Source organism: Pseudochaenichthys georgianus, chromosome 16, assembly GCF_902827115.2.
Source record: "Pseudochaenichthys georgianus chromosome 16, fPseGeo1.2, whole genome shotgun sequence".
Lineage (NCBI taxonomy): Eukaryota > Metazoa > Chordata > Actinopteri > Perciformes > Channichthyidae > Pseudochaenichthys > Pseudochaenichthys georgianus.
Genome location: NC_047518.2, coordinates 22,189,717 through 22,203,785, shown reverse-complemented (window position 1 = coordinate 22,203,785; position 14,069 = coordinate 22,189,717). Strand labels below are relative to the sequence as shown.

Below are 14,069 nucleotides of genomic sequence, written 5' to 3'. Positions count from 1 at the left end.
GTAACGCACCCACAGCGGACTCACGATCCTTGGATGAGGAGTCCAGTCTGCATAGAGTGGTGCACCTCTGGATAGTAGTTCTGTCCCGAGGAGCATCACTCCCGGTACCTGTGTCGCTCTCAGAGAGAGGAGACGTCTGCCGCTCCAAGGAATCAGTTTGTGTGCCAGTGTGTGTGACTGGGGACCATGCAACCTCCCTTGGCGGTTCATACACGATATCGTGTTGTCTGTCCTCACGAGGACATGGTGTCCTCTGAGAGAAGGCAGGAAGCGTTTTAGGGTGGGGAACACCGCTAAAAGCTCCGGGTAATTTACGTGCGCCCGCTGGAGGTCTCTGCTCTAGAGACCCCTCACCGGGCGACCTTCGTAAATACCCTATCAGCCTGTCTGACATGCGTCCGTGGTGACCACCTTCCGTGAAAGGACAGCACCCGTAGGCGCGTCCCGCACTAGAAAAGTCGGGTGTAGTGCCACTACGCATTACATAATAACCAATACTCTCCGCACGCCGTGGCGCGCGGGGTTTAGTTTTATTATGAGCCCCATGTTGAGCGGGTGCTTTACGAGGACATTTGTCTGCATAATCTGACTCTGCTCGGCGGGCATTATAGATAAAACCCTTCTTTCTAGGAGAGAGAGGGTCTCTCTCTCCAGAATATGGGTTGACTCTCTCTGGGCTTGTGAAAACAGATAAAGTATAACTGTTTTGAGAAGCCCAGGCAGATGTCGTGAGTATCTCCTGCTGTATGCTCCTTAGAGCCAGCTGAGATGTCACGCTTACGGCTCCAGCCGGCACTGCGCATGCGTGTGACGGTGGAGCCCTTACGACCCCAGCCGGCACTGCGCATGCACGTGACGGTGGTGCCCTTAAAGCCCCAGCCGGCACTGCGCGTGCGCGTGGCGGTGGTGCCTTCACAGACCCGTCAATAATCCGCCTTTTGAGAGATGCCGTAGCTGCTCTCAAAAGGGGAAGAATTGGCGGGCTGTTTATTGGTTTTATTGATTTTCTTTTCATTTTTTTTTTGCTGCGCCCTCGGCCTGAAGCCTGGATGCCTCAGCGGCAAATGTTTTATGACAGAGGAATCAATCAGCATGTGACATGTGTTTGTGCGGACTTGAAGATGGTGTTTAGGCATCTCTCGAGGCAGCGGGAACACATTCACGGAGGGGAGAAGGAGGGGCTGTCACACCGCTCGCTTCTTCTTCCTCGACTGCTGGCCGAAATTCTGGGTTGGCTGAGCCTGAGCTGCAGCCGGAACCGGAGATTTTCTCGGCCAACTTGCCCTTGTCTCCAGCCTGGGCTGGGGACTCGGGGTGGGCTGCGACCTCTGCGTCTTCAGTGTTTTAAACCAGGCAGAGTTCGAGGCAGCTTGGGCAGAGGACTGCTGCTTCGAGAGCAGCGGCTGGACCCTTCGAGGGAGGCAGAGGTGGAGTGCCTCGTCCTCCCTCTTCTTCGTCTCACACCTCCTTTGCATGGAGGCGAGAGCGGAGCAAAAAATTCCCTCGGGAATGATGGGCATATCCAGCACATCCTCCTTTTCCCGGTCTGGGAGAGTGGTGAGGTTGGGCCATCTCGCTCTTTCCTGCACCACCATGATCCCAATTGCCTTGCCCGTGGCCTGGATGGCGCAGCATTGGACACGGAGACAAATGTCTCCAGGTCCTGTGCCGTTGGAGGTCCCGCAGACTACTCTTCTGCCGGGGGTCCTGCCAACCCCATGTCCTGTGCCGTTGGAGGTCCCGCAGACTGCTCTTCTGCCGGGGGTCCTGCCAACTCCATGTCCTGTCCCGTTGGGGGTCCCGCCGACTGCTCTCCTGCCGGGGGTCCTGCCAACCATGTGTCCTGTCCCGTTGGAGGTCCCGCTGCCTACTCTCCTGCCGGGGGGCCTGCCAGCTCCTTGTCCTGTCTCGTTGGTGGTCCCGCCGACTGCTCTCCTGCCGGGGGTCCTGCCAACTCTTAGTCCTGTGCCGTTGGAGGCCCCGCCGACTACTCTCCTGCCGGGGGTCCTGCCAACCCTTTGTCCTGTCCCGTTGGGGGTCCCGCCGTCTACTTTCCTGCCGGGGGTCCTGCCAGCTCCTTGTCCTGTCTCGTTGGAGGTCCCGCCGACTACTCTCCTGCCGGGGGTCCTGCCAACCCTTTGTCCTGTGCCGTTGGAGGCCCCGTCGACTGCTCTCCTGCCGGGGGTCCTGCCGGCCCTTTGTCCTGTCCCGTTGGAGGTCCCGCCGTCTGCTCTCCTGCCGGGGGTCCTGCCGGCTCCTTGTCCTGTCTCGTTGGGGGTCCCGCTGACTGCTCTCCTGCCGGGGGTCCTGCCAACCCTTTGTCCTGTGCTGTTGGAGGCCCCGCCGACTGCTCTCCTGCCGGGGGTCCTGCCAATCCCGTGTCCTGGTCCTCTTCCGTGGGGGATCCTGCCGAGGCCTGTCCCACCAGCTCCGACACCGGGTCCTGCCCGGCCTCCGGCGCTGTCCCGTCAGCGCCTTCCTGCCCGGCCTGCGGAGCTGTCTGGTCTTCGCCCTCTAGCCCGGCCCCCAGAGTGCAGCGGTCCTCGCCCTCGGGCCCGGCCCCCTGACTCTTCCTGCCGCTGCCTTCGCCCCTCCATGGTCCCCACCGTGGACTCTGTCTTGCCCCCGGGCCGTCCGCCCGAGTCCCCCTTTTTGGACTCCGCCTTACCCCCGGGCCGTCCACCCGAGACCCCTTCCTGGTCCTCTGCCTTGCCCCCGGGCCGTCCGCCCGAATCCCCCTTTTTGGACTCTGCCTTACCCCCGGGCCGTCCGCCCGAGACCCCTTCCTGGTCCTCTGCCTTGCCCCCGGCCGTCCGCCCGAGACCCCTTCCTGGTCCTCTGCCGTGCCCCTGGGCGGTCAGTTCAGACCTACCTTACTTTCCGGTGAAGAGAAGGGCGAGGTCGATTTTAATACTAACTGGCGTTAGTACTACCGTCTTCCTGCGAAGCAGAAGGAGTAGCCGGCGAGCGCCCGTCGACCGAAATGGGTATTTGGGTTCAGTCTGTGGACAGTGAAGCTTGCCCGGCTACTGTAGAGATGTGCTCTGAAGCGAGAAGAGGTGTTTGAATGACGCATGCGTTTTGGCGCAAGCTACTTATAGGGGGTGATTTCCCCTGACGCTGACGTCAAGATCACCAGCCAATCAGGATTGGCGTAATGAGATTGATGCTTCTGTTTGCTCCGCGATGAGGCGCATCCCATAGTGAGACATCGAACGGAGTGTTATGAATGAGAACTACACTGCTTATGCTCAGATTATTTTCCTATTTAATGTGTGTAATAGAGCTGTGGCTCTCTGTCAGCCTGGCTACAGTGCTGAAAATAAATCTTACATTATTCTTATTCTCATCTATTAATGAAGAGTAGCTGCTCTCGCTTTACGCAGTGCTTTCTTATTCATTGAGAGTAATATGCTAAATTAAATGAGATTCTTCAAGTTTAGTGGAACGCCATATCCTTTCAAGTTGTCTCGACTTTTGCTTTATTTTGCGGGTTTCGGCATTATGCAATGGAGCTAATCTATGTTGTTTTATTTTCTTCTTTTTCAAAGGAGCAACAGAGTCTAATTTGCAGCGCATCTGTAGCACTATCAACAACATGATCAATTTGGGGTGGTGTACATTTATATGTAGTTTAATAGTTTTAAGTTTCTTCCCTTACATCAGTGGTTCTCAAAGTGGGGGGCGCAGAGGCATGACAGGGGGGGCGCGAGAGACCAGGAGGAAAAAGGGTTATTAAAAAAAAAAAAATCATAATTTCAAAAATTATTGATTTGAAAATAATATGATACAGTACTATTACATCTGGGTCTCTGTGTTTCATTAAAGCTCGGCTCTGTGTGTGTGTGTGGAGCGAGCCATTTTGTGTGCGTGCACGCATAGAGCGAGAGAGAGAGTGCACCTGTACCGGAGATCGTTGTTGATAGCTTCTGGTGCTAGCAAGCTACGCAAACGGATATAAGGAGTTTTTTCAACAACAAAGTGGAGGAGAGCTCTCCTGTCAGACTGAGAGACTCAGTGAACTAAAGGACTCTCTCAGTGTTTAGATAGTTCACTTTAGTCTAAGTTATCTCAGCGGGTGTCAAATGTTTTGGTCACCATTAATGTAAACAATTATTTCCGAGGCACACGTTTATATGATCATTATAGTTATAAAAAAAATAAGAGAATAAATGAAAAACAGGTATGAAATACTATATGACAGTAATAAAAGAATAAAGTTTAAAAGGGTGATTTGTAAAATATCCATAAAGAAAAAGTAAATCTGTTTACAGTTCTGTTTCAAATGGGTGTTGAGAGAGGTATCCATAGATCTCTTCATTTTGCTCTCAATGTGCACCAGATTGATGCATTTAACTTCAATATTTAAAAATAAATCTTCCCGGGGGAGCTTGCCCCCGGACACCACCAGGTGTGTGGACCTGGGGACCAGGTCACCAGGGGAAACCCTAAATGTTTGAGCACCCTCTATGAAATGTCAAGCTACCCCACAGCACCCCCAAAATAAATCTCTGGCGCCACCACTGAGCCTGACTATTTGTGTTGGGGGGGCCTACTTTTTTTTTTCTCCAAAGGGGGGGCCTGAAAGAAAAAGTTTGAGAACCACTGCCTTACATGCAGACATGCTATCGAGTTAAGTATTGGTGGAATCTCTTCCTTAAATTTGGCTATAGCACTAACAGATAGGTTTCTGCTGCAGGAATTTTTTACTAATAGTTTGTAGTCTCGTAATAGTACTTCAAAAGTTACAAATAAATGGTCGGATAAAGCAGGATTATGCGGTTCGACTAAAAGTTGCTCAATTTCAATACCATAAGTCAGAACAAGGTCGAGAGTGTGATTATAACAGTGGGTTGGTTTATTTACACTCCGACGGATACCAATAGAATCTAATATAGAGTTAAATGCAACAGTAAGGCTAATATTAAAGTCACCTACGATAATTACTTTATCTGTTTTAAGTACCAAAGTTGATAAAAACTCTGAGAATTCTGATTAAAGTTCTGGATTAGGACCTGGTACACTGTAACAAATAAGATTGGCTCCAAAATTTTCCAGGTCGGATGCGTAAGACTAAAAACAAGGCTTTCAAAGGAGCTATAATTTAAAGTGGACCTAATGCAAAATGCACTTTTGTACGTCTTTTATACATGAATATGTGTCCCCGGTGTGTCAGGGAACTCACCAAGTGTCAGAAAACACAACAGTCTCTCTTTTTCTCCATACCCAAATCTCTAAAAACGGGGCTGCAACGGATCTGATACAGACTGATACAGATTTGAAAATAGTCTGACGTCAGTGACGAGGAGCTCCACCTATATGGCCAACTCTACACCTATCAGGGGAATGAGAGGTTGCCGTGGCATGGTAACAGCATGGTAACATGACACTCGTAACTCGGCCCCCTCCTGCATGATATGTTTGGTATTTTGAAACCTTATATAGGTATGGCCCTACAATATATTATTCAAATATAGCATGATAGGTCTCCTTTAATTTTGGTTTAGTATTGATAAGTAAACTTGAGTCAAAGTCTTGGCTGTAACTCCACCTCCTCGGCCCGTGCCTCGAGCAATATGAGTATTGATATGGCTGGGTGGAGTGGCTTCATTTATGCTGACATATTCTTCATGTCTCAACCAAGTTTCAGTGAGACAGCATATATCAATATTATAATCTGATATTAAATAATTTACCAATATTGCTATGTTTAAGAGTCCACATTTAATCTTCCTATTTTGTTGTACTGTATTAGTTGTTACATTTACTTTTATTAGATGATTAATTATGACACTATTAGGTTTTGCTTTAAATTGTCCTTGGGCAGACACACACATCGTTAATATTGGGTATTTTATTGGGTTCGGGATTCCTATGAATGAATGCCCAGGAGAGAGCGCAGAGAAGCGTGTAAGATTGCGACTCCGCCTCCTTGTCTCAACTCCAGTTTGTCATCTCAGTTTTATCACTCACTCAATTTCCACAGCCGATGTATTGTTTCTCATTGCTGCTACATTGGGGACGTGTTGAGGTGTAAATCAGGGCTGCAGTTATCTAGCCCAGTCACGAGTGATGTAGCACCAGTGTCAAGGTGGGTAGTCAAGTCCACTAATCATAACTTCAGGAGAGAATAAAGCTCAGCTGCCTCAATAAAGATTAGGATTCAAAAATAGGCTACTGCTGAGTGGGGCCAGTTACAACCTAATTTAAACCTATGATGGGATAAATGGTTTCCCTAAATGATAAGCTTTTCATTAGGTTCCTATTTATATTTAATTATGTTTTTTAATACAACATTCTCACTTTTTTTAATAGACATCCTGCATTAACACATCAGACTGAATAAATGCTCTGAAACCTCTATATCTTTTCCTCTCATCTCTTTTACACTCACCTGCCTTGTTTTCAACCTTTTTACAGCTGTAGGCACCTATCCGCAGATTCACACCCACCTATGTGCAAAATCTACAGCTCCTCTACCACAACCATCAGCAACAAGTGGACATGGAGAATTACATGAACTACATGTTGCTAAATCCACCGCGGGGCATAAACAGAAGGGCAACCATGGCAACCATGCTTGGGGGTCCTCTTCGCTGCTTTTGGTGTATTTTGTGGCGAAAGTACAGCGCCACTTACAGGTCCGGCATATGTACTACAGCGTCTCCAGCGCTTTCGAGCGGTCTCTTGCGGAAGTACAGCGCCACTTACAGGCCCAGCATATGTACTACAGTGTCTCCAGCGCTTTTTTGATATCGTATTCGGTTCGTTTGCGTTTCGTATGCGTTTGCGTGTAAATGGGGTCTTAATCTAATGCAGAGCATCAGGAGAAACAGCAAGTTAAAAGCAAACAGCCAACCTTGGCGTGTAATTATATTTGAGCATGGACCTATAATCAGGCCTGAGGGGCTCTTCATTACATCTGCCTCCTCAGGGGCTTGTACAAGGTACTATATTGTATAACAACAGCACATTATTACATTATACATGTTTTAATCACTACCTGGAAAGCCTGAACAGATTGTTTAGCAACAGCAAGTGTAACAGCAAAGGGCGAGAGAAAGTTGTTTTTTAATTTCATAAAAAGGACACTATTGATGTTGCATATTTTAGAAAGAATATACAGAAGAAAATACATATTTTGAGTGTGTGTGTGTGTGTGTGTGTGTGTGTGTGTGTGTGTGTGTGTGTGTGTGTGTGTGTGTGTGTGTGTGTGTGTGTGTGTGTGTGTGTGTGTGTGTGTGTGTGTGTGTGTGTGTGTGTGTGTGTGTGTGTGTGTGTGTGTGTGTGTGTGTGTGTGTGTGTGTGTGTGTGCTGCAACCAGGCAATTTGAGCAGGTCTCCCTTGGAAAGGAGATCAATGATCTCAATGGGATTTTTTATCTGTATAAATAAAGGTTTGAATTAGTTATATAGTTTGGTATTGCCATTAGTTACAGTCAGACTGGGATCCTGCCCAGTGCAAACTATCTTTTTCTGTTGAAATATCAGAACAATCACCCACTTTGTTTTTGCCTAAATTACAAACTTGCCCATTTTTCTCCCTCTTGCCTTGCCTCTGTCTTTCCCCTTGAAGTCATGACAAAGTCATGAAAGAGCTTCTCACAGAGCAACATGCAAACATCCTCTATTGTAGCCAAATAAAGACGCACCTGTAGGCAGATGAGTCTCTTTTGAACCAGTTCAGTGTCATTGGCCTGCTGCGACACATGGTACAAATCACTTTCTAAAATCACAGCACACATTTTCACTAATTAGACCGTGCCTGCTTCGTGTCTTATCTTAATTAGTCTGCGCCTATGTGATTGTTGTTCAGATGTATAACTACAGATTGTTATAAGAAGCGTGTCTCTGTAGCCAGTTTGGGTTATTTATATGTTGTTACATATAACCTTGTTGCTACTTAAGGAGAAAGCTTGACCTCCTGCCAGAGTTAGATGGAGAAGTGTCTTAGGAGACAGAACTGCTGCTTTGTTTCTTTTCCCCTGAGGATGTCTGTGACCCTGCAGCAACATAAGCTTGAACTCAGGGTCACGGTCAACAGAGAGCACACGAGCTAAGCAAACACTTTATCTCATTAAGGAGCCACTACTACATCAAGTAGTCTTTTAAAAAACGTCTCCCTGCTCCTGGTCTTTCCCCTCCAGTTCTGCTTCTCCTAGTGACAGCATCCCAGATATATTCAGAGATAATCAACACACAGCTCTGCAACTTGTTCTTGTTTTAATTACCCATTCCAACGTACCCTCATCCACTTCTGCTTTACTAATTATTCATCTGAAGTTATTCAGCCCAGAAGTGAGTCAACAGCGCTGTGGTCTTCAGCATTGCATCTTTCTACTTAATGAGCCCACAATGCATATCATTTTAACTTATAAACGATCATAAGACTTGATACTTTTCGCCTAATTCTTATGCTGACTTCATTCAGAAGCACTTGTATTGCACTACATCCACATTCCAGATGTTGTTCACTAGGTCTTACATAATGATAGTGAGGGGAATGCATTAATCTGAAGATATACATGCCTCTGAGTGGTACAGGGAGAAGTGTCATTTGTTGTTTCATATGATGAATAGCTCAGGATACACAGCTTCTGCGTCTTTTGCCTTGTGGCTGTCCTCGATACAAACCACCATTTCCTAACTCATTTTGTAATCATGTCTATTTTTCATTTTCCACAGCTGCTGCTCTTGGCAACCTGGTGTCTGATCTGGCAGGACTAGGGTAAGAAATGCACACATACACAGTGTTAGTACACATACACAGTGTTCTACCCAAATCATTTTCCCTTTTTAAGCATCTTGATAGTTTACTAACATGAATACATACAAATATTTCCTCACAACAGACAAACAAATCATGGTATGTCTTACTATCAAAGATTATTACTGTAGTGTTTTTCCACCCAGGTATACTTAATACAGAGAGAATGATGTGAAGGTTTACTACGCCACTCCACTCCCTTTGGTGAATACTAAGTCATTTAATTGCTTACTAAATGGTAATTATCAAAATGAGCCCAGAAGAAGATAAGCCTGAGCAATAAGGGAGAAAGACAAATTGAGCCAACAGAGGTTTGTGTCTCAAAGGTAAGAAAACGAGATGAATTGCTTTGAATAAGAAAAGCCAAATAATTAAAAGTTGAACAAGAGTCTCAACAAGATTTGTCTAAATGAGGAGTATGCAGTCACTTGACAGTTTAAGTAAAACAACATTTGAGTACAACTAAATCCTGATGGTATTCTAGTTATTCATAGATGTAGATGATATTAGTCACTTAATCCATTTTAAAAGCTTTCATAAAACACTGTATGAAAAATCATAGGATTATATCTGATCTTGATATTTGGTTGGAAAGATCTTTATCAAATCAAATCAAGTTTTATTTATATAGCACATTTATAAACGATTTTTGGTCGAGCCAAAGTGCTGTACATATAATAAAAATAGCCTACAGTAGAGACACTTTACAGCAAATACAACAGCACAGATTGTTCAGAATATCAGTATGAGAAAAACGACACCCTCTGTCCGTAGACCCTCACATCGTACAAGGAAAAACTTCCAGAGAAAAGCCAGTTTAAAGGGAACATGGGAGAAACCTCAGGGAGAGCAACAGAGGAGGGATCCCTCTCCCAGGACGGACAGACGTGCAATAGATGCCGTGTGTAAATCGAAGAGATAATACATTTTACAGCATATAGACCGAATGTTAGGAAATGCATGTGTCTGTAATAAGAAGATGAATCCACGAGGATGTCAGCTACAATCCTGTGGAAGCCATCAGGGAAGCAGCATGACGAGACCCAAGGCAGGACAGCAGAGACAGGTTCAGCCACGACCCGAAGTCCACGACTTAATCCAGAACTCAGGATAGAGGATCCAAGACACAGACTACAGCAAGAGGATCCGCCTCGACTCCGGATCCCGTCGTAGATATAGATACAAAACAAGAAAAAAGATTTGGCTGGGTTAATCGGAACAAGAGAATACACAGACACAGACAGAGAGGGAAAAGGTCATTGGAGGTATGCAACATTATTGTTTTTTGGTCTGAAAGAAAGCAGTCTAAATGTGATCAGGCACATTCTGTCAACCTGTCATTTATAAGCGGTAATTGTTGGTTGTATCGAAGGGAGTGTCACTTTTTGCGTAACCATGCTCTATGCAAAGGTTATAAAACCATTCCTATACTTTTTCACAGACGTTAGCCCAATCTCAATTTCATGTACAACATATTGAACTTCAAGCCAGAAAGGGTCATGTTTTTTATCCTTCAACTTTCTTCATCTTTATTTTTCTTTCAACTTAAAAGACATACTGTAGAACTATATAAGAACAATGTCTGGAACCAGCTACAGGATACAGTTGTGTGCAACATTAGATTTGGTCAATAAAAACATGATACTGATTTGAATCTTTTCATTGGGTTCCGTCAGCTGATTCATGACGGTTAACCACTTCAGGGCTGTGTGGACCCTATTCAGCTTTCTAACCTGCCTCCATAATATTTACAGTAGCATACAATGCCATCAACCAGCAGCAGCATGGTTGTATCTCAGTGAGTATTAGTGATATAACATATCATTCCCCTCTCTCATGTAAATAGAGTCTGCTTAACAGAGAATGTAATTGACGGATAATTAAAACAAAGCCTTAGAGACTCTGCTGTTTCCTTGCACCGTTTGAGTGTGATGGATTAGCTAAATTGTTCCAAAGGCTCTTAGTGAACACACACACACATACACACACAAACAGGTGTACTTCTGTGTGAGCGTCTCTGTTTGTCACTCAATCAAAATGGGACAATGGAGCCCTTGTGGCCACTTTGTCATGGTGAGACTCGATTGAGTGTGAAGGCTGTTAGTCTCAGTGGAGATCCGGCTGGTGTTCCTCACCACAACCTTTACATTCCTTTCAGAGGGGGCATGCTGAAGTGCACACATGTAATCCTTGTGCTTACTCAGGGAGTCAGTGGTCCTTTATGGCACATTTCCACTGCAGCGGGGTAGCCCCGTTTAAGCGTCCTCGCTCAGGCCTCGGGCTGCCTTCGCTGGCCGTCCGAGGCCGTGGCGCATTACCATTACAGTTTAGGACCTGGGGTAGCAACGCAGTGTAGGCGGGGCATCTGTGCAGAGACATCCTGGAACATTTTCAAATTTCGAGTTGTTCCGTCGAGCTCCCGCTGGATTTTATCATCCCCAATGAGATGTAGGAACGTCAAAAAATGCTGTGTATAAAAATGCTGCAAGCTTGCTTCTAGATATATATGCGACGCTAGGGATGATCTCGCACGCGATCTTGTGACGATTCTCTCTGACCAACCAGCAGTCGAGAGTGTTGACGTCACTAGTTCAGCCCTGACCTGGCCTGATAGAACCACGATTTTATGGGGCCGGAAGAAGTACCCGCTAGCCGGTGCTACGCTATATGGAAAGGCCACCAAAAACTGGCCTGGCCGCTTGAGGACGATTAAGGACGCTTAAACGGGGCTACCTGCTGCAGTGGAAATGTGCCATTAGTGTCCACTGAGAGCTGAGGAGGAGGAGCACTTGAAACACTTGACAAGTAATTGCTTCTTGGGAAGAACAATACATTTACATTTGATTTATATAGCACACTTTAAATATTTATATATTAGGTTTGCTATCAAAATAAATAGATTGTTCACTTATTTATAAATTCTGACTTCTTGGCATTTTGCTGAAAAAATCTATAAATGATTCAAATTGTTGCAGATTTATTTAAATTTGTTTTGCTAATATATCAACATATCAATGAATGGGCTCTCTTTGCTGTTTTCATCATATTCACTGTCTTTGCCAACAGCAAATATAAAAATGCCAGAATCATGAGTGTGTTCATGTACCCCTAAATGTGCATTTTATAAGTTGTTTGTTGAAGTTGGCTTGGATTTTATTTTCCATCCTAACAAAATGCACTCGAGTTCACTTGGAAGAAGATCAAAAAGCACCTTTTCAGGCAGCCTGGGTGTAATGATGTTCAGTTAGAAATGCTCTCGTCTACCTAAGTGAGATAAATGAAAGGCTCCAGAGCTTGATTACAATTCTGCTTACAGGCTAAGTGAACCTCAGCTTCCTTGTTCATTTGTTAGGAAGACTCTAAGAAAGATCACCTTCATTTTGGTTCCGTTCAGTCTTAAAGTGTGAATAGTTGTTACACAAAGAATGTCTCTTTCAGATTATACTGGCTAACAAAACCTTTTCTAGCTTACTTGACAAATTCAATTGTGTGTGTCTACATAGATCTATCCAATTAGAAAATAATCCAAGTTGTGCATCATTCTATACACCTGTATTATGAGTGCAGAGCTATTCTACAAAACCTTAATATGTTGGACATTAAGTCTGATATATGAATATGTTCCTTTTATAAATAGTGGCTATACATTGTTATAGATTATTTGTATCTAATATCTGTCCATTTAAGAAATAATTGTCTGCAGTGAGAGCAGGGATTAGTAGTGAAAGTGAAACGGCACAGCTAGGAATATGTGTCCCCACCGCAGTGTCTTTGGTCAATACATAAGGGATCTTGTAGCAATGAATGTTTGTAAACAACCACAAGACACTAACTGAGCTCTGCTGTGTGTGTGTGTGTGTGTGTGTGTGTGTGTGTGTGTGTGTGTGTGTGTGTGTGTGTGTGTGTGTGTGTGTGTGTGTGTGTGTGTGTGTGTGTGTGTGTGTGTGTGTGTGTGTGTGTGTGTGTGTGTGTGTGTGTGTGTGTGTGTGTGTGTGTGTGTGTGTGTGTGTGTGTGTGTGTGTGTGTGTGTGTGTGTGTGTGTGTGTGTGTGTGTGTTGAATTGATAAGATGTTCCTCCGTGTATGTGTGTGTTGTGACAGATGTAGGAACCAGCTCAACATTATTGAAGTCCATAATTTAGCTCATGAGTCATTCTGACCATGGTTACGGATGCTCCCATCGCTCAGCATAGTCTTAGCTGCTCCTTCTTGGTTCCTTTATGCATTAGTGGCTTTCTGGGACAGCCTGTAAAGCTTTATTTCATTCAGCCAAGTTAGAAAACAGGACAAAAACTTAGGGAATTCATGAGCTATAGGGAATAGAAAAATGCTGTCCCAAATGCATTCCTCTTTCTTGACTGTGATTTATAACCCTGTGATGTTATATCTGTACTTCTCCCTCTTAACCTATTGCATACCGGCATAGGATGGAGGGTTTTAATTGTTTCTGGGGCATCCAGGTGGTGTTTCAGCCTTAAAATTATTCAAGGACTCAGCTGGGTTTGCTTAAAGTATATTAAATCATTTCAATGATTTGAATACGACAGATATTTTATGTTTTGATGCAGCCTTGATTTCTTTTGCCTTCTGCTTTTGCAAATATATGAAATATCTTAGATGGAGGATTTTACTCAAAGGTAGGAATATCTGTATGAATGTTTGGTTAACATATTTATCTGGCAAACAAAAACAAGAAAACAAAATGCGACTGTTACGTTCCCTCTTTGCTAGGGGTAAGAAAGGGAAACGACACGACCAGTTTGTAATTGGTAACCGGTGGGTTTATTTATGACGGCAACTGAACAAAACAATGATAACCACACGAACAGCCTGGACCAACAACGGACCAAACTGTTACGGGTTAACAACACAGGACTCCAAAAGAGAGTTGCACAGTAGGCTACAAAAGAAAGAACGTACCTCACTTCTAAAGTGGAACAAAACACTAAACAAAAGGAGACTGTGTGGAAACACAGCTGTTGCTGATCAACCGGTGCTACTCACCGGGGTCTAAGCAATATACACAAATGCTGATCTACAGGCGCTAAGCTAACCTGGGTCTAAGCTGTTTCACAATGTCACTAATCTAAATGCGGGTCTACAGGAGCTAAGCAACCTGGATCTACGCAACACACACACACACACACACACACACACACACACACACACACACACACACACACACACACACACACACACACACACACACACACACACACACACACACACACACACACACACACACACACACACACACACACACACCAACCCTACTCTAAACACAGAATACCAAGACACACTGCT

General features: G+C 45.0%; 1 protein-coding gene across 2 annotated transcripts in view; it reads left to right on the top strand.

Annotated features, from left to right (window-relative positions):
- The window catches only part of LOC117460311 (transmembrane protein 65-like), an 81,690-nt gene that overhangs the window by 35,159 nt on the left and 32,462 nt on the right, over positions 1-14,069 (top strand). For both annotated transcript variants that reach the window (XM_071206145.1, XM_071206146.1), the window contains exon 6: positions 8,685-8,727. In XM_071206145.1, the coding sequence (XP_071062246.1) occupies positions 8,685-8,727 (43 nt within the window). The remainder of the gene's footprint in view (positions 1-8,684; positions 8,728-14,069) is intronic.